The sequence below is a fragment of the Heterodontus francisci genome, chromosome 37 (assembly GCF_036365525.1).
Source record: "Heterodontus francisci isolate sHetFra1 chromosome 37, sHetFra1.hap1, whole genome shotgun sequence".
Lineage (NCBI taxonomy): Eukaryota > Metazoa > Chordata > Chondrichthyes > Heterodontiformes > Heterodontidae > Heterodontus > Heterodontus francisci.
Window position 1 is genome coordinate 25,704,199 of NC_090407.1, and position 26,970 is coordinate 25,731,168.

At 39.8% G+C, this 26,970-nt stretch overlaps 1 protein-coding gene across 1 annotated transcript in view; it reads left to right on the forward strand.

Moving 5' to 3' along the window:
* LOC137352188 (msx2-interacting protein-like) overlaps positions 1–26,970 on the forward strand; it is a 125,701-nt gene that overhangs the window by 25,832 nt on the left and 72,899 nt on the right. The window contains exons 2-3 of the mRNA XM_068017377.1: positions 443–763; positions 3,765–4,238. Of these exons, the coding sequence (XP_067873478.1) occupies positions 443–763; positions 3,765–4,238 (795 nt within the window). The remainder of the gene's footprint in view (positions 1–442; positions 764–3,764; positions 4,239–26,970) is intronic.

Here is a 26,970-nt window from a genome sequence, read left to right on the forward strand (position 1 = left end):
GACGGGAAATGGTGTATGTTCATTTATCAAATGATGTTGCATATAGGCATCGAACTTTGGTGTGTGTTCAAGAACTGAACGTTAAGAGCAGCTTAGACCCACCCTTCCCGGCATCCTGTCAAACTACAAAAATGATGCTTACTCTGATATTGTGGATATACTTTATTAAAGACAGTGCATATAGCACCTGAACAATGTATTTCCATTAGAAACTTTGACAATATCGAGTGCACTGAAAAATTGCATATAAATTTTCTTCCCCTACAAAAAACAGTAATAAAAATTATACAATATGAATATTGCAGGTTATTTCACAGACCCTCAATTGTATCATGTTAGATTTGTATTGTGCATATTTATACATAGTTGTATCCTTGAACGGTTAAGTACAACGTAACAAATTTAAAATGGTTATGCTAATTTTTTTTTCCTTTTCTTTCAGATATGGCCGTGTGGAAAGTGTCAAAATTCTTCCCAAAAGGGGCTCAGAAGGTGGAGTGGCAGCCTTTGTGGATTTTGTGGACATCAAAAGTGCGCAGAAAGCGCACAATTCTGTCAACAAAATGGGAGACAGGGATCTGCGGACGGATTACAATGAGCCTGGCACTATTCCCAGTGCTGCTCGGGGATTAGATGATACTGTTCCTATAGGAACTCGTACTAGAGAGGTTTCAGGGTTCAGGGGAGGTGGTGGGGGGCCAACATATGGACCACCACCATCACTGCATGGACGGGAAGGACGTTATGAACGGAGACTTGATGGGTAAGTTCCAAGGTTTCTCTAGGCAGGGTTTTGATAAATAGTGTGGTGAGAAGCAGCAACTCATGTATAGGTTCCCCAGATGGATTTATTGAGGAAATCTGTACATTCGTGCCATTGTTGGATACGGAAGAGAATTGAAACCAGTAGCAGCTCTGGCCTATTCGCAGTGGATCTATCCTGCAGCTGGCTGGATGACTACTCCTGGGATAAGTTTGGTTAGTTTGCTGGAAGGTTTCTGTCAGTTAAAATGGAGTTAACCCTCGTAATAAGCTTCCCTTTTCTCCCTGGATTGCAAGCAGTTCCCTCTGGATGTATCCCTTCGATTGAGTGGCTATAATATTACTGTCTGGTGCAACTAACCCGAGGAATACTATGGGATTTCCAGACCTACTATTTGAGGCAATACAGAAGTGCATTGAAGACTTTCTGCAGTATTATATTTGGCTTTGGTTTAAACATAAAGTATTGGTGCACATTCTTTGGATGTGAAGTATTTCTATGAAGATAGAGTACTCTTGTGATCTACTATTTCCTGGAAGGATATTACAGCCAATGATTTTCAACAGGAATACATGCAAGGAAAACTGAAGAATGAGGACGTAACAGATACAGTTATCATGGGTCTACAAATCTGTACTGTTTATTTTGTTTCTCCCTGATTGGATCTTATGGATATTTATGGGCTAAAGATAAAATATTAGAAACTTTTAAACATTTGGAATGCGATTTTCCACGTATAATGGAATGGAGGTCATTATCTCTTCAACTCGGGATTATATGCATCTTTAAGTAGTTGTATGGCAGAATGGATTACCTGGTTTGTGTTTGACACACTTCTTGATTCTACTTTATTGTGCCAGTGGACGATCAAACAAGGGAAAACTGTTAGTGGATACGTTGCATTTTAACTTTCAGATCAAATGTGAAAAGATTTTCTAACAATTGAATGGCTACTGACTGCTAGAAAATGGATAATAAATGCCTTTTACTAGAAGAAAGCACTGTGCTCTGGAAGTAACGGGTATAGTTGCTTAATATCGACTCAAGAATTGGGATACATCTATCTACCAACCGACATGCATCAAATTGAACGCACTCCGCCATCTCAGGTTTTGGGGTTTAGGAGTTACTTTTTAACTTTGGGAGCTATCTGTTTTCAGGCGAATGTACTTAACACTGGCAATGGAAGTTTATCTTTCTTGGGCGTTCAGTTTTCTTGATACAATCCCCAAATCAATGCGGCACTAGCACTATCCGAAGTTGGATTACCCCTTTAAGAGGGGACCAAATTTGGAATGTTTGTACACTTTTCTCTCCCTAGATTTAATTGGGATTTAGGTCGTGTTTACTGCAGTCTAAAAAGGTTGGTATGTCCTGCCATGTATATCTTAGCCCCTCTCCTAACCCAGTCAATCCTTCCTTTCCACTAACTCCAGTAGTCATTAGCACTGCTAGAAATTCAAACAGCACTTTAGCCAATAGAATCTCACTGCCTTACAGCTTTGCCTATCTCTGTGTCTTTCATGAATTAGGAGTTTGTATTTTTGTATGTCAGCTGATGGCAGTAACACTTTGGAATCAGCTTGCTTCTTCTGATTGCTGAAAGGTCAGTGTAAAATGGTTCCACAGTATATTGTAAGCTCAGTTCTATAACTAGCTAAAAAAATTAAGGCAACGATGCATTGTTTAGTGGCTTTGCTGCTCAGTGTTTCCTGAATCTGTAGAATGTCAACAAAAAGCCAATAATGTTTTAACAGCTTGTGTGGGAGAAATGTAGAATGGAAAGGGACAAAAATGATCAGAATGGAATGAGGTAATTTAGTGAGAGGGCGGGGTAGAATAATGTAAGATCTGGAAGTTAAAATAATCACATTTCTTTAAATAGTTAGCATTTTTTTTTAACTAAGGTAAGAAATTTAGCAAAAAACGGGCCCTATAATAATCTTTGCTACATCTTTAATGCTTGATAATTAGGAACTTTAACTAGATTTTTAAAATTAGTGAAGAGTCATTATATTTGGAAATGGGGAAGTAACTGGTTAACTATAAAGGATGGGCATTGGAAGAAAGCAGTAAATTTTTTTTAAAGCAATGAATTTTCTTGACTATTGTAAAAAGAAATTAGCAGTTTTGTGGGAATCAATGCTTTTGTCCATGTCTACAGCTGAATGCTGGCCATGACTTTTTCCTCAGTGAAACAGGCCAGCTTTCATGTCTTCTTTTGGATTCCATAAGCCCACAGCAAGCAACCAACAATGTTACTGAATTTTTGGTGCAACTTTTAATGTTCTGCCAAGTACATGCCCAGGGGAACTCACTTGGAAGTGTGGGCACAGAGGTTCATCTTGCAGCAAGTGCCGTCTGTTTGTGTCCTTCTCAAAGTAGTTACTGAGGGTTAGCCAATTTTAATATTCAACAAATGAACCACCATCATCTCGTACAGATAATTAGCACAACTTCTGCTGCTGCTCCTTAATTCCTGCTTTCTTCCAATCATGAGTTTTCTGGTTAAACACTGGCTACAAAATGGATTTCTTCTTAATTTGAAATGTTATGGTAAGAGCCCACATGGATTGATTTGGTGTATGACACAATATTTAAAAATAGAAGAACTTACTGAATAGTTTTTAAATGATCAGTTGTGTAATTTAAAGTAATTGATAGAACAGAGGGAAGAGTTAGTGGGAGAATTCTTACTGTGAAAATATCAAAAGCTCTTAAGTGTATTACTTGGGAATTGGAAAATGCTGAAGCTCTACTGATGCCTAATTCAAAAAGTTAAATTAAAGAGAAACCTGATGCCAACTATTGTAGATAGCAGCTACTGAATACATTGCTATTGCTAATTTCTCTATTGTTTCCATATACTCTCTAGTTAAAATTCAAATACTTATTTTCCCAGAGCTTAGGAGGGGCAATTTGGGGAACTTTTTGTTATGTTGCTGATGCTTGACAGATTCTTATTTTTTTCTCCTCTTCCCCCTCCCCAAACAAAACACAGGGCTTCTGAAAACAGGGAGCGTACTTATGATCACAGTGCCTATGGACACCACGATCGTACAGCGGCAGGGTTTGATCGTCCCAGACATTATGAACAGGATTACTATAGAGATCCTCGAGATCGAACTATACAACATGGAGTTTATTATGGGTCAAGAAGTCGAAGTCCAACTCGATTTGAAGCTCATGATCCACGTTATGAACAAAGAGGGAGGGAACAGTTTGCAATATCAAGTGTAGTGCACCGAGACCTCTACAGGGAAGATATTACTCGGGAAGTAAGAGGGAGACGTCAGGAAAAAAATTATCAACACAGCAGGAGTCGATCCCCACATTCCTCACGGTCAGGAAACCAGTCCCCACAGCGATCTAGCCAAGCATCAAGGTCACGGCGATCTCCCAGTGGCAGTGGGTCCCGGAGTAGGTCATCAAGCAGTGATTCAGTCAGCAGCAGCAGTAGTACCAGCAGTGACAGGTAGGTGGAGAGGAGCGTAACACCAATAGTTCCCACCATTTGACATCAGAGCAAAGGGGATCATTTGGATATTGTTTTTACCAGTCATCGGAAAAGGTGGAGTGTACAAGTTGGTAATTCAACACTTAACAAGTCAGTTAATCAACAAATCATCACTGATTTTTATTGCCTGTTCTTTACGCTGCCAAATTCTTGTTTTAATCTTTTTTTCCTGAGAGCTTCTGAAAATTAAGGATTTGAAAAATGGGAAAAAATTAGTACAAAAGCCTGGTTTAATAAAACTTGTGATGTACCTGTGTGATTCAAAAGTAATGTATTTTTCTCACTGGGATTTCAATAAAATATAGTAGTAAGGAACATTTTCATGCCGTGACAACCAAACTGTAGAAAACACTCAGTGGTACAGTTGTCCTTTCAAAAGTGGGTTGCTTCTGGAAGGATCATTTTGTTTATAACAGGGTGAAGTACTGGTGGTGAGAGAGATTTGAGGTGATAAGATAATTGCATCGGCTTAAGTGTAATTTTCCCCCCCCACCCCCCATATGACATTTTGGTACCAATAAGTTTGGTGTCAGGTCAACTATGGCTCAGTTGGTAGTACTCTCGCCTCTGTATCACAAGGTTTTAGGTTCAAATCCCACTCCATGACTTAAGTGCAAAAATCTAGAGTGACACTCCACTGCAATACTGTCAAAAACGCCCTCTTTCAGATGAGATGTTAAATTAAGGCCCTGTCTGCCCTCTTAGGTGGATATAAAAGATTCCATTGCATTATTCCAAAGAAGAGCAGCGGTGTCCTGGTTGATATTTATCCCACAATCAACATCACTAATAAATCTGGTCACTATCATATTGGGGAGACGGTGGCATAGTGGTAATGTCATTGAATGAGTAATCCAGAGGCCCAGGCTAATGCTCTGAGGACACTGGTTCAAATCCCACCACAGCAGCTGGTGGAATTTAAATTCAATTAATCAAAATCTGGAATTGAAAGCTAGTCTCAGTAATGGTGCCATGAAACTATCATTGATTGTCATAAAAATCTATCTGGTTCACTAATGTCCTTTAGGGAAGGAAATCTGCTGTCCTTATCTGGTCCGGCCTACATGTGACTCCAGACAAATAGCAGTGTGGTTGACTCTTAACTGCCCTCTGAAATGGCCTAGCATGCCACTCTGTTGTCAAGGGCAATTAGGGATGGGCAACAAATGCTGGCCTTGCCAGCGACGCCCACATCCCATGGAAGAATTTGAAAAAAAATTTGAATGTGGGCCTTTTACCACAGATGACTGAGGTTCAGTTCAGGATTACCATTCCACTGAGATAGTTGTATCTGATTGCCCATTGTATTGTTTGCTGTTTAGAAAAATAAATTTGCATTTAACGCACCAATTTACTTATAGCGTGACGGTAATGTGTGGCATTCCAGATCTTGTGCTTTTATAATATTATAAAACCTCTTGCTCAAACTACACAGGGATATGCAGATAGTGGCAGGAGAGCAGTATTGCATTCTTAGACAGTGTATATAAGTTGTGAAGCCATTTTCAACAACAATAACACTTTGTCATCACTGCATATAGCAGCAAATTGTTGATTCACAATGAGTAGTAAACTACACAGAAACAGCTTATTTTGAGAGAGTTAGGAGCACAAAGTAATTGAGATATTTTGGAAGTTTTTAGTAACATTTTCAATGAAAAAATATTTTAAAAATTAAAATACTTGAGCATTTTGTGTCAATCAAGTGTTCATATATGTAATATTGTGTCATTATGTATATAATAATACTACAATAAGCCTGTAACATGGTTGATCCCTGATGATCACGTGACATCATGAATGCATCAGATCCTACATGAATACAAATGAGACACATTTAAATGTTGTACTTTTAATTTTAGCTTTCTATTTTTAAATTGTTTTACTTCTTGCATTTGGGGCCCAGGATGGCAAAATGTTGTGTGTGGGTTCAGTGGCTTGAGGCTGGAACAGGGGCTGTGCTATGGTGGGGGAACCATTCTCAATGTACAAGTTGTTAACATACCCACCCCAGGAAGAAAAAGGTGTGTCTCGTACTGTAAATCTAGTTTAAAATCTTGCAACCACCATTTTTAGTACTGCATTGTTTATGTAATTATAAAGTTGACTCCTGTGTTTCTTACAGAATAGGTTAAAACTGGGGAGGTGTAGTGCAGAGTAGAGACTAGTAGAGAAGGTATACCTCAACATAATTTTTCCAATGTTATGTATGTATGTAATAATAGCTTAAGAATTATATAGAATTTACATCATGAAACAGACCATTCAGCCCAATAGGTCTATGCTGATGTTTATGCCCTACATGAGCCTCCTTCCACCCAATTTTATCTAATCCTTCTCTCTCAAGTACTTATCTAAATTCCCCTTAATTGCATTTATGCTATTTACCTCAAATACATATTTCCTTAATTCCTTATTGGATTTATTATTGGCTATTTTTATGTCCTCTGACTTTAGACCTCCTCCCACCCCACACACACACACCCCCACACACACCCCCACACACACAAGTGGAAACATCTTCTCTACATCTACCCTGATAAACCAGTTCATAATTTTAAAGACCTTTGTTAAGTCACTCCTCAACCTTTTCTAGAGAAAGGAGCACCAGCCTGTTCAGTCTTTCCTGATAGTTACAACCTCTCAGTTTTGGAATCCACCTAAATCTTTTTTGCATCTTTAACCTTTTTGTAATATGGAGACTAGAACTCTGCACAGTACTCCAACTGTGGTCTAATGAAGATTCTTTATAAGTTTAACATAACCTCTTTGCTTTTGAATTTTATTCCTTTAGAAATGAAACGCAGTGCTTTGTTTGCAAAGTGTATGTATCTTGTCAGAGACCTGTTGCATGTTTTAAGACCTATCGTTTTTACTATTTGATACTGTGCCTTTCAAAGTTTTTAGGAAATGCATCTATATGATATATATTCTGAATAAGAAACCTGTGTTTTGCTGCTTTTATATAGGTCAGTAGCTGGGTTGATGTGTTTTATGCAAATACACTATTTCTTGGCTCTAAATGCATGGGAATTTTGAAATCAGTCCGTCATTCCTTTTTATAGATACAAAATAGATGAAAGTAAATGGCCATGATTCCCTTGAGATGTGAAACTGAAAAATGTTACTTTATTTTGCAAATATTCTTTTTAGTGTATGCTTCTGACCTTCATATCTCCAAGAATAAGCTGCAATGCAAAACATTTGGATTTTGTTGTTGATGCCACTGAGCTGTCACCTGTCCTTGGGTTAGATTTGAATGTGCTGTGTCACAGTTGTTGACTAACTGTTTAATCGACTCTACCTAAACAAGTTCATAAGAGTTTCAGGATTTAAAGCACCCCCACCCTGCCCCATACTCATGAAGCAGTACCCCAGCGTCTTGGGCTGTTTATCTGAAAAGATTTGACAAATGCATTTACCTTTCGTAAACAGTTGGAATCTGGGATAATGTTCTCAGAGTCAATTCTTATCACTGTTAAGGCATTACATGATATTCTTAAAACAGCTAGAATATCATCTAAATTTGTAGCCCTAATTACTTGTATTGCTGAGTTAATGATGTGTAAGTTTGCTAAAAGTACTCTGGCTATAATCCATTCTTGGATAACCCTGTTTGCCTTACGACTATTGATTTATTCAGAAGTGGATGAGCAATAGAAGTGGTGCAGTTAATCGCTCCCACCCTTGCTAATCCTCAAATTGCAAAGCAAGAGATTCACAGCAGAAAAAAAAAACAGGTGTGAGTCTCCAACATATATCATTTATTTTTGCAGTGGATTAAGCCACAGCACATTCTTTGGGCTGGTAATTTTTATACTGCCCAGCAAATTAACTGAATAGAGGGCACAGGTAAGGATAGATGCTATCAGTAGAGCCCTACCAAATTCACAGTCAAATTTTACAAATTTCACAGTCATGACATTTTAAGAATCCTGAATTTCACGATTTCAGGTATTTAAATTGTAAATTTTCAGGATGTCGCAACAAAGTATGAAAATAATTTTTTTTGAAAAAGACAAGGGAGGTTTCTGGTTTCAAATGGCATTCATTGTACACTCAAAAAGTATTGTAAAAAGCTGACTATAAACAGGTCACATTCTTTACTCACTGAAGTCAGTATACCACCATTGGCATGCAGAACTTAGCTTCCAAATTCTTTCACTTGATGTGCTGCAGTAATGGTTGTGGCCGTTTTTGATTTGCTCATTCTGGCATTCTCGCTTGTCTGCTAATACATGAGACTACTCTCAAAACTTTAGCAGAAGCCCTCTCTAATCTACCAATCAGTGAGTTGAGTCTTGTATCAATCACTAAAACGCACACTATTTGCAACATGCCCAGCAATCCGTGAGGTGAGCCCTGTGTCAATAAATAAAACACGCAAAGTTCACAAAATGGCCAATTTCACAGAGGACCCGAGAATTCACGGTCCATGACGCATTTTTCGCGGCCATGAATTTGGTAGGACCATAGCTGTGAGATTGCAATCAATTGGGGCTGTCTTGATTTTGGTGTTGCAGGGTAAAGAAGGTTAAATTGTTGAGCGCCCACGGTCATTTGTAATATCTGTCCATTGGTGTACAGCCCATTCATTTTAACGACCCACAATTCTGGATTGACAAGACAGATGCAGTTTTTGTCAGTAGAGTTGAATTTTGATAAACAATAAGAACTTGTATTTAAATAATACTTAATGTAGAAAGATGTCTCATGGCACTTCACAGAGGCAAAAGGAATAAATTAATGCTGAACCAAAGAAGGAGATATTGGGGTTGGCAAAAAGCTTGGTCAAACAGATGGGTTTCAAGGTACATGGCCAGAAGAGTTTAGTGGGGAATTCCTAGGTGGCTAAAGGCACAGCCACCGGGGTGGCGTGAAGAGAGACTGATTTGTCAATAAATGGTCAATTTAGATATACCTAATTAATTGTGCAATTTACTCACAGTATTCGTAAAGTTCCAGGATCAATGCAAACCTCCCTGATGATACTGGAGGGTCTTAGTTCTTTACCATGCTTGATCTTTGTGTTTGTGCTATTACCAATAAAGGTTCAGCACTTTTCATATCATTTACATTTGTCTCCTGTCCACTTATGTACCTTTTTCAGGGGTTAGGCAGCTGGCTTGCTTACTAGGCTTTGCTTATTCCACTAACTACTCAGCTTTGAAAAATTGTATGAACAACCTGGAAATAACCTACCCACCAATTTTCCCCTCTTTCCTTTGAGATATGCTTAGCTTTCACTCAGGAACTAGCCTGTGAAGAATAATTAGGAGATTCTCTATCCTGTAGTTTGTGGTACACTGAGTAGTTTACCTAAACCATTAGCCACCAGACCATCGAAGTTTGGCCACTTTGATTAATTAGGTGAATGGAAACTATTGGTTAAATAATTAAATAAAGCCTGAAAATTTTAGATGTTGAATCATCCCTTAACCATGTGGTCATTAAAAATCAGGCAACTTGCCTCACTTTCTTCTGTCAAAAATGTGATGTTTTATCACTTTCTAGTCACCAGCATTCAAAGCCCAGCCTTCTTCCCCTCCCCATGAATAATATTCATAACAAGTTGCTGTTTTCCCTCTTGCTTTTGTCAACAACTATAGATATTTAATTGTTTTGTGAAACTAAATATTCTTAACTGTTAAAAGAATCTGACACAATTTTGAGTGGCTTTTGATTGGCTCGCAAAGAAATTGCTACATTCAAGGAGAACATTCTTGTGCTGTCAAGTACAGAGGCCAGAAGTCCTTGGCATATGCATAACTGAGCCCCATAGAAAGCAGAACAAATGTTACCTTTTAAACAAATGCATTTTTTGTGTAAAGATTTAAACAAATGTGAATTTGTGGTAAGAGTAAACTGGATCTCCTCTAGAAGTTCCTTGTGATCCACTAAAGGTTTGATACCTTCTGTGCAAATAAGTCTAATCTCTACAATCCCTTCCAATAGATGCTGTCTTGAATTAAAGTAGCTTCAAATCTTCATTACATTATTTATACTAGTTCTTACCATTCAAGCAACAGTGCCATGGATTGTACTTTCTTTTCTTTATAGTATGAATATTTTTATTTAGAGATACAGCACTGAAACAGGCCCTTCGGCCCACCGAGTCTGTGCCGACCATCAACCACCCATTTATACTAATCGTACATTCCTACCACATCCCCACCTGTCCCTATATTCCCCTAACACCTACCTATATTAGGGGCAATTTATAATGGCCACTTTACCTTTGGGGGTGGGAGGAAACCGGAGCACCCGGCGAAAACCCATGCAGACACAGGGAGAACTTGCAAACTCCACACAGGCAGTACCCAGAATTGAACCCGGGTCGCTGGAGCTGTGAGGCTGCGGTGCTAACCACTGCGCCACTGTGCCGCAGTATTATAAACTATTGATAATGTTAACATTGATAAACCCTTGTTACTGATTTCACAACCAGAGGAACTAATTCCCTATTGATCCTATCAACACTGTTCATAATTTTAAAAACCCCCTATAAAATTTTCTCTTTGCATTCTCTGCTCCAGTGGAAATAGTTCCAGTATCTTGAATCTCTTCTCATAACTGTAGTTTCTCATTACCTCTCATCATTCTGGTGAATATATGCTGTCCACTGATGATGGCTTTAATGTCCTTTTCTCTGTAATGGGCTGTCCAAAACTTCACAGTGCTTTTAACTGTGACCTAACCATTTCCATGTGCAAATTTATCATCACTGTGAAACTCTTGTGCCCTGCTCATGTTTATATAATCCAAAAGGATATTGGCCTTGTTTTTATCTACCTGCACACTCATATTTTCATGGAATGATGTATTTGAATCCCAAAGTGCACATGTTCATCCACTTCCTGCAGTGTCTCTATACTCCCTTTACTTGTTTTTCCTTCCAAAATATATTACCTCTTCCTTCCCTGTGTTAAATTTCATCTACCTATTCCACTAACCTGTTTGTCGTCCTGAAGTATTTTACAATCCTTCTTGCTGTTTGCCAAACTCCCTACTTTTGTGTCATCTGCAAGTTTTAAGATCATGTCCCAACCTGTCTCCAATCTAAGCAACACTCCTAGTACTGCTTGTTTCCTGTCCATCAACAAATTTTCTATGCACTAATTTTCTTGTTATACCATATACCTGTTTTTTTTTTAAACAAACCTCTTGAAAGACGCCTTATCAAATACTTCTGAAAAACATTATCTGTTCTGCATTCTAGTCAGTCACCTCTTCAGAAAACAATTAAATTTGTCAAACATAACATGCCTATAGAAATCTGTTAATTGTCCTTGATTAACCTATACAATTCTAAACTAATCTTGAGTTTGAACTAATTTTATCGTGAGTTATGGATTTTAAGAATTTGCCTGCAGCTGAGAGTAACTAATCTAGTTACTCCGTTTGTCCATCCCTCTTTTCTTGAACATACTTTCTTTGCTGTCCTGTGGTCCCTGGCACAATTTGCTTATTGAAGCACAATAATGCTATTCTTAAAGCTGTAAATTCCTAAGTCTTAATTTTATTGCAGTAGATTTTTCTAACTATTGTCCTTTGATTATTGGCCACTGATATATATTAAAAACTGTTGATGTGCAGAAAGTGCTTCGACCAGTGATTTCAAGTGGTTAATTGTTGACTAAAGCTTTGATAGGAGCTGTAGCCTCCAAGTAAGCCTGAATTTATCCCATTTTTGTAAAGCATGCCTGAGTCAGCGCTGCAGAGTCACTAACTGAATAAAGCAAATGTGTCTGCATAGGATCAACAACTAATGACTGGAAAATGAATTGAAAGTCTGAGTTTACTTGGCAGTAAAGGTCACAGAGCAGATTTCTTAATAGCTGGTAGGGAAAGCATATTTTGACTTTTTAAAGGTTGAGAGAGCAAGGTGGTTCAGCGAGACTTCATCTTATGTAATATTTATTTGTTAGCTAAAGCGACCTGTCTGCTGCTTTTATTGTAATTCAAATTCTGGGTCTATGACTGAGCTATGGAAAATGATTTCATAGCGTGTATATCGGGAGCAGGCTCCTGGATACCACCCTCCCAGAATCTGAATCGCAAGAACAATATCAATTCTGCTGAAGTGTAAATCCTGAGAGAAACTTCCTAGGATAGTGCGTCTGTAGTATCTTTAATTATCTTTTATTTGTATACCTTGAATGTGGCTTATTTAATATATATGCAGTTTTAGGGATATTGGAGCCATGGAGAAATAAGGATGATAAAAGACCACGTGTAAATGCTTTCCTTATACAATACGTTTACTGTCCCTATCTCATTCCTGCAGAGCTTGGATTAGTACTTGGAAATATGATGTTGTTGCTATTACAGAGACTTGGTTGAGGGAAGGGCAGGATTGGCAGCTAAATGTTCCAGGCTTTAGAAGCTTCAAGCGGGATAGAGGGGGATGTAAAAGGGGTGGGGGAGTTGCATTACTGGTTCAGGAGAATATCACAGCTGTACTGCGGGAGGACACCTCAGAGGGGTCATGCAGTGAGGCAATATGGGTGGAGCTCAGGAATAGGAAGGGTGCAGTCACGATGTTGGGAGTTTACTACAGGCCTCCCAACAGCCAGCGGGAGGTAGAGGAGCAGATATGTAGACAGATTTTGGAAAGATGTAAAGGTAACAGGGTTGTAGTGGTGGGTGATTTTAACTTCCCCAATATTGACTGGGACTCACTTAGTGCTAGGGGCTTGGATGGGGCAGAATTTGTGAGGAGCATCCAGGAGAGCTTCTTGAAACAGTATGTAGATAGTCCAACTAGGGATGGGGCCATTCTGGACCTGGTATTGGGGAATGAGCCCGGCCAGGTGGTCGAAGTTTCAGTGGGGGAGCATTTCGGGAGCAGTGACCATAATTCCATAAGTTTTAAGGTACTTGTGGATAAGGATAAGAGTAGTCCTTGGGTGAAGGTGCTAAATTGGGGGAAGGCTAATTGTAACAATATTAGGCAGGAACTGTTTGAGGGTAAATCAACATCTGACATGTGGGAATCTTTCAAACGTCAGCTAATTAGAATCCAGGACCAGCATGTTCCTGTGAGGAAGAAAGACAAGTTTGGCAAGTTTCGGGAAGCTTGAATAACATGGGATATTGTGAGCCTAGTCAAAAAGAAAAAGGAAGCATTTGTAAGGGATGGAAGGCTAGGAACAGATGAAGCACTTGAGGAATATAAGACAGTAGGAAGGAACTTAAGCAAGGAGTTAGGAGGGCTAAAAGGGGTCATGAAAAGTCATTGGCAAACAGGATTAAGGAAAATCCCAAGGCTTTTTATACATATATAAAGAGCAAGAGGGCAACCAGGGAAAGGGTCGGCCCACTCAAGGACAGAGATGAGAATCTATGCGTGGAGCCAGAGGAAATGGGCGAGGTGCTAAATGAGTACTTTGCATCAGTATTCACCAAGGAGAAGGACTTGGTGGATGATGAGCCTAGGGAAGGGAGTGCAGATAGTCTCAGTCATCTCATTATCAAAAAGGAGGAGGTGTTCGGTGTCTTGCAAAGCATTAAGGTAGATAAGTCCCCAGGGCCTGATGGGATCTACCCTAGAATACTGAGGGAGGCAAGGGAAGAAATTGCTGGGGCCATGACAGAAATCTTTGCATCCTCATTGGCTACAGGTGAGGTCCCAGAGGACTGGAGAATAGCCAATGTTGTTCCTTTGTTTAAAAAGGGTGGCAAGGATAACCCAGGAAATTATAGGCCGGTGAGCCTTACGTCAATGGTAGGGAAACTATTAGAGAGGATTCTTCGGGACAGGATTTACTCCCATTTGGAAACAAACGAACTTATTAGCGAGAGACAGCATGGTTTTGTGAAGGGGAGGTCGTGTCTTACTAATTTGATTGAGTTTTTTGAGGAAGTGACGAAGATGAGGGAAGGGCGGTGGATGTTGTCTGTATGGACTTTAGTAAAGCCTTTGACAAGGTCCCGCATGGCAGACTGGTGCAAAAGGTGAAGTCACACGGGATCAGAGGTGAGCTGGCAAGATGGATACAGAACTGGCTCAGTCACAGAAGACAGAGGGTAACAGTGGATGGGTGTTTTTCTGAATGGAGGGATGTGACTAGTGGTGTTCCGCAGGGATCAGTGCTGGGACCTTTGTTGTTTGTAGTATATATAAATGATTTGGAGGAAAATGTAGCTGGTCTGATTAGTAAGTTTGCGGACGACACAAAGGTTGGTGGAGTTGCGGATAATGATGAGGATTGTCAGAGGATACAGCAGGATATAGATCGGTTGGAGACTTGGGCAGAGAAATGGCAGATGGAGTTTAATCTGGACAAATGTGAGGTAATGCATTTTAGAAGGTCTAATGCAGGTGGGAGGTATACAGTAAATGGCAGAACCCTTAGGAGTATTGACAGGCAGAGAGATCTGGGTGTACAGGTCCACAGGTCACTGAAAGTGGCAACGCAGGTGGATAAGGTAGTCAAGAAGGCATACGGCATGATTGCCTTCATCGGTCAGGGCATAGAGTATAAAAATTGGCAAGTCATGTTGCAGCTGTACAGAAGCTTATTTAGGCCACACTTAGAATATTGCATGCAATTCTGGTCGCCACACTACCAGAAGGACGTGGAGGCTTTGGAGAGGGTACAGAGGAGGTTTACCAGGATGTTGCCTGGTCTGGAGGGCATTAGCTATGAGGAGAGGTTGGAAAAACTTGGATTGTTTTCACTGGAACGACGGAGGTGGAGGGGCGACATGATCGAGGTTTACAAAGTTATGAGCGGCATGGACAGAGTGGATAGTCAAAAACTTTTTCCCAGGGTGAAAGAGTCAGTTACTAGGGGACATAGGTTTAAGGTGCGAGGGGCAAAGTTTAGAGGGGATGTGCGAGGCATGTTTTTTTACACAGAGGGTGGTGAGTGCCTGGAACCTGCTGCCAGGGGAGGTGGTGGAAGCAGTAACGATAGCGACGTTTAAGAGACATCTTGACAAATGCATGAATAGGAAGGGAATAGAGGGATATGGGCCCTGAAAGTGCCGAAGGTGTTAGTTTCGGCAGGCATCAAGATCGGCGCAGGCTTGGAGGGCCGAATGGCCTGCTCCTGTGCTGTACTGTTCTTTGTTCTTTGTAATGTAACAGTCAATTTGCACACAGCAGTGTCCCCAAACATCAATCAAGTAAAAGGCCTGTTCATCTGTTTTGGTGGTGTTGGTTGAGGGATAAGTGTTGGCTAGAACATTTGAAGAATCCCTCCTCTTTGAATAGTGCCATGAAATCTTTTTACATCTACCTCAACACAGGAAGCTGGGGCCTCAGTTTAATGTCTCATCTTGATCTTGATTAATGCAGTACTTCTTCAGTACTTTTAACAAGGAATTAAATTTGCACTTGTAGAAAAAAACTGTCAAAGGGGTTGAGGGTAAAGAAGGGAGATGGACGGATTATAGATGGCTGTAGCATTGGAGCTAACAATGAGTTAAGCTTCATTCCGTCGAAAAATTTCAATGATAGTACAGATTTTGCACCTGGAAATACTGTTGTACCTGACATTTAGTTTATCAGCAAAGTGGACTTAACCTAAACAGTTAATAATACATTTTGGTAATTATCTCCTTCTCCCTTCTCTTCTGTACCTTTTTCATCTGGCACTTTCTCAATTAAATCTCAAAAAAAGAGGGGAACTTTAGTCCTTGGGTAATCATAACTCCATGTATGCTTGAGAGTTGGGTAGTGAAATTGTACTGTAACTAATGAAATTGAAGTGCAGACATGTATAAACCTATAGTGTAAATCAGCATTCTTTGAAATATGTGACTGGAAGTAATCTGACCTCTACGTCTGAGCAGATTTGTTCTCCTGATGATAGAGTCTGGATCTATTCACTGTGCTCCTCCCCCCCCCCCCCCCCCCCCCACCCCGTGAAATTTATTTTGTTTTTAAAGACAAACCTGCATTGCCAATGCACGTTTCCTGTTTGCTTCGACTTTTAAACCCATTAAAATTACCTCACGATAAACATTTGGGAGATGACATAATATGGTTATAAAGCATGGAGCAGGATAAAGGAATGCGCTAATTATGCTTCTATTGTACGTGATGATAACTTGTGTATCTTAACAACATCCATCCAAGCTGGTCAGTTGCCCAAAAAGCTGCAGAATGAAGATCCATCGTGGTTGATGTCCTTCATAATATTAATGAGTTCTTTACATGTATAAAAAGACACCACAGAGAATTGCAAATAAGCTATTTTCATGATTAAAACATTCTGTGCGTGCAAATTTGTACCAGGTTTAAGAATTCAAAAATATTCAATATACCAAAACAATTTAAAGAAGTTAAATTTGATAATTTAGTTTTGGAGTTCTTTCAGAGAATATGTAAGGCGCAGTTCTTGTGTGCTTCTAACTTCATTTCCATATTTTAAAACTATGGGATTCTGACTGGAATAAACACACGAATACAGCAAATGCCAAGATTGCTAAGCATATGGAGAGGCTTTAGTCATTATTTAACCCTTAATAATCAAAGCAGATTATACCTTATGACTTTTATTACAAGAAGATTTTATCATTAGAAAATCTTTTGACTGATGTTTTGACTGAAAATGTTTTGGGAGAACCCCAGAGATTGCATGGTGCAGATTGGTTAGCTCAGCGTCATTTGATTCCCTTGCTGCATGCACATCCAGTTCATGTGGCTGGTGATTGAAATGTCTGATAAAGCTTCCTCTGAATTCAAGCACACATGTGGGTAACACAATCACAGCATCATGAGTGCTTTGCCCCTCTTGGTGGCATATATCTGAATCTAAACTCGTTTTATTATGATACTAAATGTGTACTGCATAATAAAGAGAACCCATCTGGCTTTCAGATTAAATAGGCTTAAATGCCTGGAGATTTAGTTAAACATGGTAAACATTGTACATAAAAGCCCATGTGAATCATTGTTGGAAGGCTGTTGTGTCACATGAATTTTGTGCAAAATAAGGCTGCTTGTTGCAGATGGCACAAAATAGCTTCAGCATCATTTTAATTTTTCGTTCATGTTCGTCAGCATGCTGAGATTGTAGTTTTGATTGAACCAAAAGTGTTTTCTTCATGTTTCTGAATGAAAATTCTAAAAAAAAAGTGGCAAGAAGTACAGAGTTGACATTGTGACCTACAAAGGGAAACAATTGATTTCTGCGATTAGTCTGCGTTAATGTGAAGAGCTGTACTGCAGTGAAGTGGATTGTAACAGAGAATGCTGTAATATTTTTGATTTTTATTCTAAAGTTTATGTGAGTGAAAGGGGAATGCAGTCATTTAAGGGACAGAATAGTGAAGTTGTGTGACTGGATGACAACTTTAGGAGGCTCATTTTGGCAGACTGTTCCATATGTATGAGTTGAAAAGCTTGCATCTGAATATAGCAAAAGCTAGAACTGCTTGTTTGGCTTCTCTGAGCTGGTTTGAACTGGAAATATCCAGTTTGCCTTGGCAGCTGGCCATGTCACAGTGGTAATATGAGCTTCACTTCCTTCTCTGATGGAGTCCTTGTGGTACAGGGGGAAAGGATGGAAGGGAGGAGGCATGTGACTGGCAGGAGTCTGTGGTTAACCGAGAGGGAGGAGGGATTACATTCTCAACCAGTGAACTGTGAAGTGCCTGTCAATTAACTTGCAGATGTTACTGCCACCCCAAAGAAGTGGAACAGACGGGGGGTGGGGTTGGTGTGGAGAGAGTGGCTCAGCTCTCTGGAAATGACTTTAGAGATTAAATATCTTTATGAAGGATTTCTAACAGCTGTGCATGTTGTAATTTAGAAAAACCTTGCATGTTATTTTTGAATTTGAAAATTTCTCTTGGATTTTCATCACAGTTGGCTTAAAAGATTTTCGATTATAAGGTTAAGCACTTAATGAGTATAATTTATACAGTTTAAGATCAGTGTTGTGGCTTTTGGTGACTTTTATCAAATGATGTAAAATATTACTGGTACATTTCTGTGGAACTAATTATGTTTAAACCCATTAATTAGATTGTATATTTATTAGACAGCTTCCTTTGTTACCCTCCTCCATAGATAATCGCTTGAAAAGATCACCAGTGAGTCACTGTTGTGCAATCACAATGAATTGTTTTTGTCTTCATGCATGTTGCCGCGTTTTTAACTCTCTACCACGCTTTTGCAAAATAAGCTGCTCAGCCTTGATAGTTTAACTGCTTAAATCTACAGAAATTTTTACAATGCTGTCAAAGGGACTGTCTGTTGTTGCCATCATCCACCACATATACTTGAACTTCATGTACATTGCATCAATGCAGTGTTTTAATGTGAAGTTAATTTGACACCCTGAAAAATGCTTTACAGAAACCATTTATATTAATTGCACAATTTGCAGAGGGGCTCTGCTATAATTCTGCTATATGTCGTTGAAGACCACATTAACCTATTTCCGACAGGGTTGGAAGTGCTAATTGTATTAGCAATTCTAAAGCACATTGGTCAGATTCAAAGTTGGTCAGCTAACCCATTAGTAATATAAATAAGCACCAGATTTATTAATTTTCATAATTTTAGCTTTCATAAAAGTCTGTATAAAGTTGCCAAATTTCTCCTAATTTTTGTTTCCCTTGTCTTGCTCTCCTAGTCGGCCTCCCACATATTACCATCTGTAAAATTGATGTCATCCAAAATTCTGCTGCCCATGTCCTTACTCGTGCCAAGTTCTATTAATCCATCACCCCTGTGCTCGTTGACTGACATTGGCTCCCAGCCAAGCAGTGCCCAGATTTTAAAACTTCTCATCCTTGTTTTCAAGTCCCTCCATGGCCTCACCCCCTCCCTATCTTTGTAATCTCCTCCAGCCCTACGACCCTCCGCAAGATATCTGTGCTCGTCTAATTCTGGCATCTTGAGCATCCTTGATTTTAATTGCTCCGGCATTGGTGGCTGTTTCTTCAGCTGCCTAGGCCCTTAACTCTGGAATTTCTTCCCTCCAGCTGTTTTCCTCTCTTTCCTGCTTTAAAGGTGCTCCTTAAAATCTACCTCCTTGACCAAGCTTTTGGCTATCTGCCTTAATATCTCTTTATGTGGTCCGGTGTCAAATCTTGCTTTATAATGCTCCTGTGAAATGCCTTGGGGCGTCTTATTATGTTAAAGGCTCTAAATAAATACAGATTGTTGTCCTTTTCCTTTATCATACATGGTTTTTGTTATTTTTGAACTTGCTCTTGCATCATACAAAATCCCCTTCTCCCCTGCCCCCTTCTCTTTGCCCCCACATTTTTTCCCCATCATTGATCTTTCACAGCAATTAGAATATCCTTTCTAACACAGTAATAAGGAAAAATAGTCCACATGGGATAGAATGAAAACTTGGCAGTATCTTTGGAATCGATGTTTAGTTGCTCAAGTATTAGAACTGAAAATGTCTTCTCAGGGAAATGGTTACTAATAAGTTCTATAAGTTTGTGGAAATTTCTTTATTTGCCTTTTTTAATTAGTTTAAGAAAAATACCTTAAGGCTACTTGAAGTAAATTTGTATAGTAGAAAGCTGGGCTGTGTAATCCCTGACATTTTCTCATTAGTTTATCAGCATTATTTACGATTTATCTCTGCAATATATTAAAAATGTTATGTCTACATGCACAACTTGTATGCGTCACTTGACCTTCTGTTGTCACAATTTTTGTGTTAACTTGTTCATTATAAATTCCCATGCCCACATGTATAATGCAAAGAGTCTATGTAAACTTGTCACTATGCTCAATTTGGCTACTGGGCTGCACTGGCCATTACGTTCTGACAATGCTCTATAAAATATTTTTTTCAACGGCCAGATCTTTCCCTCTGTAATTGAAATGTCCAAAAAAGTATAACCAACAAAAAAAGTACCTATTTCACAATAGCATGATGACATTTATCAATTGAATTGTCTTTTGTGTCCTTTAGCAAAGATTTTACTAGAAGGACTCAGCCTCTCCCAAAGCCCAGACTTGAAGTTGATATTTTGGCCCAGGGTTGTGGCATTCTGAGCTGAAATGGAATAGTACAGTCTTGCATATGTGCAGTGTATCTAGATTCCGAGGATACATGAGTATTGTCAGTCAACTGTACTGGTCGATTTTTTTTCTTCAGCGTTTTTAGCAGTTTCCACTCAAGTTTTTCAAAGTTATTTGAAGAATAGCTTGTGGACCAATTCCAAAAGCAGCACTGTGGTAAAATTCATAGTGTTCCTTTTAAAAAGAGAGGCTGTGTGAAAAGGGGGAGAGGAATAAATGGGTCAGAGATTGGATGAGAGGTAAGGGTGAGAAAGTCTGTTTCGCTTCATGTAATGCTACATCAATATAAAAAAAATGAATTTTGAAGCCAGCTAATTACTTAACCTTTTCTAACTCATAAAACACAGGTGAATATTAATGGTCTCTGCCTGTGATAAAGATTCTAGCACGTATGCGACAAGACAGGACAGGGAGACAGAAAGGCAGCTAGGTAAATTATTGCCTTGTTCTAATTTGGTGGGGTTTAAAAAAAAAGAAAGCAGATTTAAATTTTGAAAGAAGAGAAAACAATTATAGAAATAGATGGGAAGGGAGGTGGAGGGTGAGGGAGGCCTCTGGCCTTTTGCCACTCATCTTTGAGGGGAATGATAGGAGGGTTAAGGGTGAGATGAATAACAGTGGCACAAAGAGGTGGGTAGGATAAAGGGGTTGAGCAGGCTGTTCAAAGGGGAGGACGTTAAAGATAGTGAGAGGAGTGATAGGAATGTGTAGTGGAAAGGTTATGGGTAGAGGACACAATGGGGGCATGTTGTTGAGGAGAAGCACAAGTCATTTGGGAATGGGGATCGGACTGGAGCCACTTAACCCCAAAACATCTATCTCAAATGCAGCCTGCAACCTTTAGTGGTTCTTTTCCCCACTCATCTCTACCTCTCACTTGAAAGAAAAGGAGAAAGGGAGAGAAGCATAAAGAAGTTAAGGGGGCAGTGAGGGCGACTGAGACAGAAACAGCAACATGAAGGCCAAAGGGAAATACCATATTCTCTGACTTGCCATATGCAACATCATGGAGTTCAAGTGGTAAATATTGAAAATCTTAGTCTGTGCACATTTCCTGTTTCAACTTTTCCATTATATGCATTTATAATGGAAACTCCCTACATAACTCGTTATGCTGTAATTACATCCTCTCACAAGTGCTAACGCATAGTGCGCCAGTTATGCATTTTCCAGCAACTTCGTCTGTACTGCAGAGAAACTCCTACCCTTCCACCAATGCTGTACAACAAATAATGCAAATACTACATGACAAAAGGTTATTGACCTGAAACTTAAGTCTGTCTTTTTCTCTCACCAGATGCTGCCTGATCTTCTGATTGTTTCCAGCATTTTCTGTTCTTAATGCAAATAATATAAAGTCAAAGAATTATTTAAAAATAGGACAAAATGCATGCATATAAATGCGGACTGAATTATCTCTGCATGTCCTGTTCCAATTATACCCAATTTTATGACCTCGCCACCTAAATACTATATCCTTGATCTTGCCTTGCTAACTAATTATGTTAAGGAAACTTTACATGTGCACATTTCTTCTCTATCACACATTGTCTAATCAAATTTCTGTTCCACGCTTTAAAAAAGCAACTAAACAAAGTAGTCATTTGTGAAGAATAGAAAAATTTGTGGAATAGAAAATACCAGAACCACAATCTTGCCATCTTTCAGATGAGGTGTTAAACTGCGTCCGTCCACTCAGGTGGACGTAAATGACTCCATTGCAGTATTCAAAGAAGAGCCATGGAGGATTCTTTGATAACCAACCAATATTTACCCCTCCACCAATATCACTAAAACAGATTATCTAGCCATTTTATTGCATTGATAATTTTGGGAACTTATGTGCCCAAATCAGCTGCTACATTTCCCTACATTACAGCTGTAATTACACTTCAAAAATACTTAAACCAAAGCACTTTAACAGCCAATTAAAATACAACATACATACGAATTAGGAGCAGGAGAAGGCCACTCGGCCCCTCGAGCCTGCTCTGCCATTCAACAAGATCATGGCTGATCTGATTGTAATCTCAACTCCACATTCCTGCCTACCCCAATAACCGTTCACCCTTTATTTACCAAGAATCTACCTACCTCTGCCGTAAAAATATTCAAAGACTCTGCTTCCACTGCCTTTTGAGGAGGAGAGTTCCAAAAACTCACGATCCTCTGAGAGAAAAAAATCATCCTCATCTCTGTGTTAAATGGGTGATCTCTTATTTTTAAACAATGACCTCTAATTCTAGATTCTCGCACAAGAGGAAACATCCTTTCCACACCCTGTCAAGACCCATCAGAATCTTATATGTTTCAATGAAAATGCCTCTTACTCTTCTAAACTCCAGCAGATACAAGCCTAGCCTGTTCAACCTTTCCCATTATGACAACCCTCCATTCCAGGTATTAGTCTAGTAAACCTTCTCTCAACTGCTTCCAGTGCATTTACATCCTTCCTTAAATAAGGAAACCAATACTGCACACAGTACACCAGATGCATTCAATTCCCCTCGCAATAAATAATATTCTATTAACTTTCCTAATTACTTGCTGTACCTGCATACTAACATTTTGCGGTTCATGCACTTGGACACCCAGATCCCTCTGCATCTCAGAGCTCTGCAGTCTCTCACAATTTAGATAATATGCTTTTTTATTCCACCTGCCAAAATGGACAATTTCACATTTTCCCACATTATACTCCATTTGCCAGATCTTTGCCCATTCACTTAACCTATCTATGTTCCTTGTAGCTTCCTTATGTCCCCTTCACAACTTACTTTCGTATCTATCGTTGTGTCATTAGCGAATTTAGCAACCATTCCTTCAGTCCCTTCATCCAAGTCATTTATATAAATTGTAAAAAGTTGAGGCCCCAGCACTGATCCCTGTGGCACACCACTTGTTACATCCTGCCAACCAGAAAATGACCCATTTATGCCTACTGTCTGTTTCTTGTTAGCTAGCAAATCTTCTATCCATGCCAATATGTTACCCCCTACACCATGAGCTTTTATTTTCTGCTGTAACCTTTTTATGTGGCACCTTATCAAAAGCCTTCTGGAAATCTAAGAACCGTGCATCCACCAGTTCCCCTTTATCCACAGCACATGTTACTTCTTCAAACAACTCCAACAATTTGGTTCAATATAATTTCCCTTTCATAAAACCATGTTGACTCTGCCTGTTTGCTTTGAATTTTTCTAAGTGCCCTGCTATAATGTCTTTAATAAAAGCTTCTAACATTTTCCCTATGATAGATGTTAAGCTAACTGACCTGTAGTTTCCAATTTTCTGTCTCCCTCCCTTTTTGAATAAAGGATTTACATTGGCTATTTTCCAATCTAATGGAACCTTCCCTGAGTCTAGGGAATTTTGGAAAAGTAAAACCAATTCATCAACTATCTCACTAGCCACTTCTTTTAAAACCCTAGGATGAAGTCCAACAGGACACAGGAACTTTTCAGCCTACAGCTCCAACAATTTGCTTCCCTGGTGATTGTAATTTTCTTGGGTTCCTCCCTCCTTTCCATTTCCTGATTTACATCTATTTCTGGGATGTTACTTATATCCTTAGTGGTGAAGACTGATGCAAAATACCTGTTCAATTCATCTATCATCTCCTTATTTTCCCTTATTAATTCCCCAGACTCACTTTCTATAGGACCAACACTCACTTTGTTAACTTTTTTCTTTTTTAAATATCTATAGAAACTCGAACTATGTATTTTTATATTTCTAGCCAGCTTTCTCTCATATTCTAATTTTTCCCTCCTTATTAATCTTTTAGTCATTCTTTGCTGCTTTCTATATTCTGTCCAATCTTCTGACCTGCCACACTTCTTTGCGCAATTATATGCTTTTTCTTTAAGTTTGATACTATCTTTAACTTTTTTAGTTAACCACGGATGGTGGGTCGTCCCCTTGGAGTCTTTCTTTCTTGTTGGAATGTATCTATTCTGAGTATTATGAAATATCCCCTTAAATGTCTGCCACTGCATCTCTATTGACCTATCCCTTAACCTACTTTGCCAGTTCACTTTAGCTAGCTATGCTTTCATGCCCTCATAATTGCCCTTATTTATGTTTGAAATACTAGTCTTGGACTCACTCTTCTCTCCCTCAAACTGAATGTAAAATTCAATCATATTACGATCGCTGCTGTCTAGTTGTGCCTTCACTATGAGGTCATTAATTACTCCTATCTCGTTGCACAATACCGGGTCTCGTATAGCCTGCCAATACCGGGTCTCGTATAGCCTGCTTGCTAGTTGGCTCCAGAATGTGCTGTTCTAAGAAACCATCCCGAAAACATTCTATGGACTCCTCATCTAGGCTACCTTTGCCCATCTGATTTTTCCAGTCAATATGTAGATTAAAATCCCCTCTGATTGTCACCATACCTTTCTGACAAGTTGCCATTATTTCTTCCTTTATACCCCATCCTAGTGTGGTTACTATACTGTTACTGTTCATTTGTTTTGTTTCGAATGCTACATGCATTCAGTTATAGAGCTTTTAGTTTTGTCCTTTTATTATTTTTGTAACCTTTAGCCTTGTCTGCTGATTTACTCTTAGATTTGGACTCACTGTCCCTTCCTGTCATGGTCTGTTTATCTTTTCCCAGATCAATACCTTTCTCTCTTGTCTTGTCTCTACTCTTTGATTTAGCACATCTTCCCAAATTTGATTCCTTGCCCCCACTGTTTAGTTTAAAAACAGCCTCTACTTCCCTAGTTATGCAGCTCGCTTGAACACTGGTCCCAGCACAGTTCAGGTGTAGACCGTCCGAACGGTACAGCCCCCACTTTTCCCTGTACTGGTGCAAGTGTCCCACGAACCGGAACCCACTTCAGCCACACCAGTCTTTGAGCCATGCATTCATTCCTCTAATCTTAGTTGCCCTATTCTAATTTGCACGTGGCTCAGGTAATAATACAGAGATTATTACCTTTGAGGTTTTATTTATTTACTTATTTAGAGATACAGCACTGAAACAGGCCCTTCGGCCCACCGAGTCTGTGCCGACCAACAACCACCTTATACTAACCTTACAGTAATCCCATATTCCCTACCACCTACCTACACTAGGGGCAATTTACAACGGCCAATTTACCTATCACCTGCAAGTCTTTTGGCTGTGGGAGGAAACCGGAGCACCCGGCGAAAACCCACGCGGTCACAGGGAGAACTTGCAAACTCCGCACATGCAGTACCCAGAATCGAACCCGGGTCCCTGGAGCTGTGGGGCTGCGGTGCTAACCACTGCGCCGCCTCTTAATTTGGTGCCTAGATCCTCATACTGACTATGCAGAACCTCTTTTCTTGTCTTGCCTATGTCGTTGGTACCTACATAGACCATGAAGACTGGATCCTCCCCCTCCCACTGTAAGTTCCTCTCCAGTCCTGAGCAGATGTCTCGAACTCTGGCACCGGGCAGGCAGCATAGCCTTCTGGACTCTTGCTCTTTGCAGAGAACAGTGTCAATCCTCCTCACAATACTGTCCCCTACTAACACCTCATTCCTTTTCGCTGCCCCCTCTTGAACTGCTTCCTGTACCATGGTGCTGTGGTCAGTCTGCTCATCCACACTACAGCCATCGCTCTTGTCCGTACAAGTTGCAAGAACCTCAAATTTGTTGTTCAATTAAAAGGGCTGAGGCTCCTCTACTCCCACCTTCTCGATCCCCTTACCTGCCAGACTCGCAGTCACACCCTCTTGTCCCTCGCCACTGACCAAAACAAATGACCCTATCCTAATGTGTTTGACTGCCTTCTGGAACAAAGTGTCCAGGTAACTTTCCCCCTCCCTGCTGCATTGCAGTGTCTGCAGCTCGGCCTCCAGCTCAATGACTCTGAGCTGAAGCTCCTCAAACCGCAGCCACTTACTACAGACTTAGTTGCCATGGATTCCCATGGCATCCAGGAGTTCCCACATACTGTAGCCGCCCACATCACCTGTCCTGCCATCTTTATTGTGTTAATTTAATTAAATGTATTTTATCTTAATTAATTTATAGTTCCCCTCCTTACCGAATTCCCTGACTTACCAAACTCCCTTCTTCACACTCTGTGCCCACCAGCAGCACTCAGTGCAGATCTGATGTCGTGAAGGATGCTATATAAATTCAGCTTCTGTCTCTTTCTTAATTGACCCTCCCACAAACCAAGGTTTGATCTCTAGTCTGAATAGCAATTAACCTTTGAATGAACCCATCCAGTGTTTACTTATTAATTAGTCTTTGTAGCCTTAAAGGGACACACTTTAGCAGAAGAGGAATACATTGTATTTTACGTGGTATAATGTTTCTATCTTTGTAAAACAGCCCCCTCTTACCATAAGATATGCTCATTTCCATGCTTGTGCCTGTCGTGTATAAAGACTTACCTGGCCACTGTCTGAGGCTGAACCAGACCAACTTGATGCTGATTGCTTTGACCCCATAGCCTCTACCTCACCAAGATTGCCAACTTCCACCTCTGTGACATTGCCTACCTCTGTCCTTGCTTCAACTCATCTGCTGCTTTAACCCTCATCCCTGCCTTTGTTCACCTCTAGCCTTAACTATTCCAATGCTGTGTATGGTCAAATGTGAAGAATGACTGATAATGTGAGACATTGAGGGTGAGCTCATGCATAGAATTGTCCAATTGAAAAATGTAATAGTGTGTTTTCGATTTTAA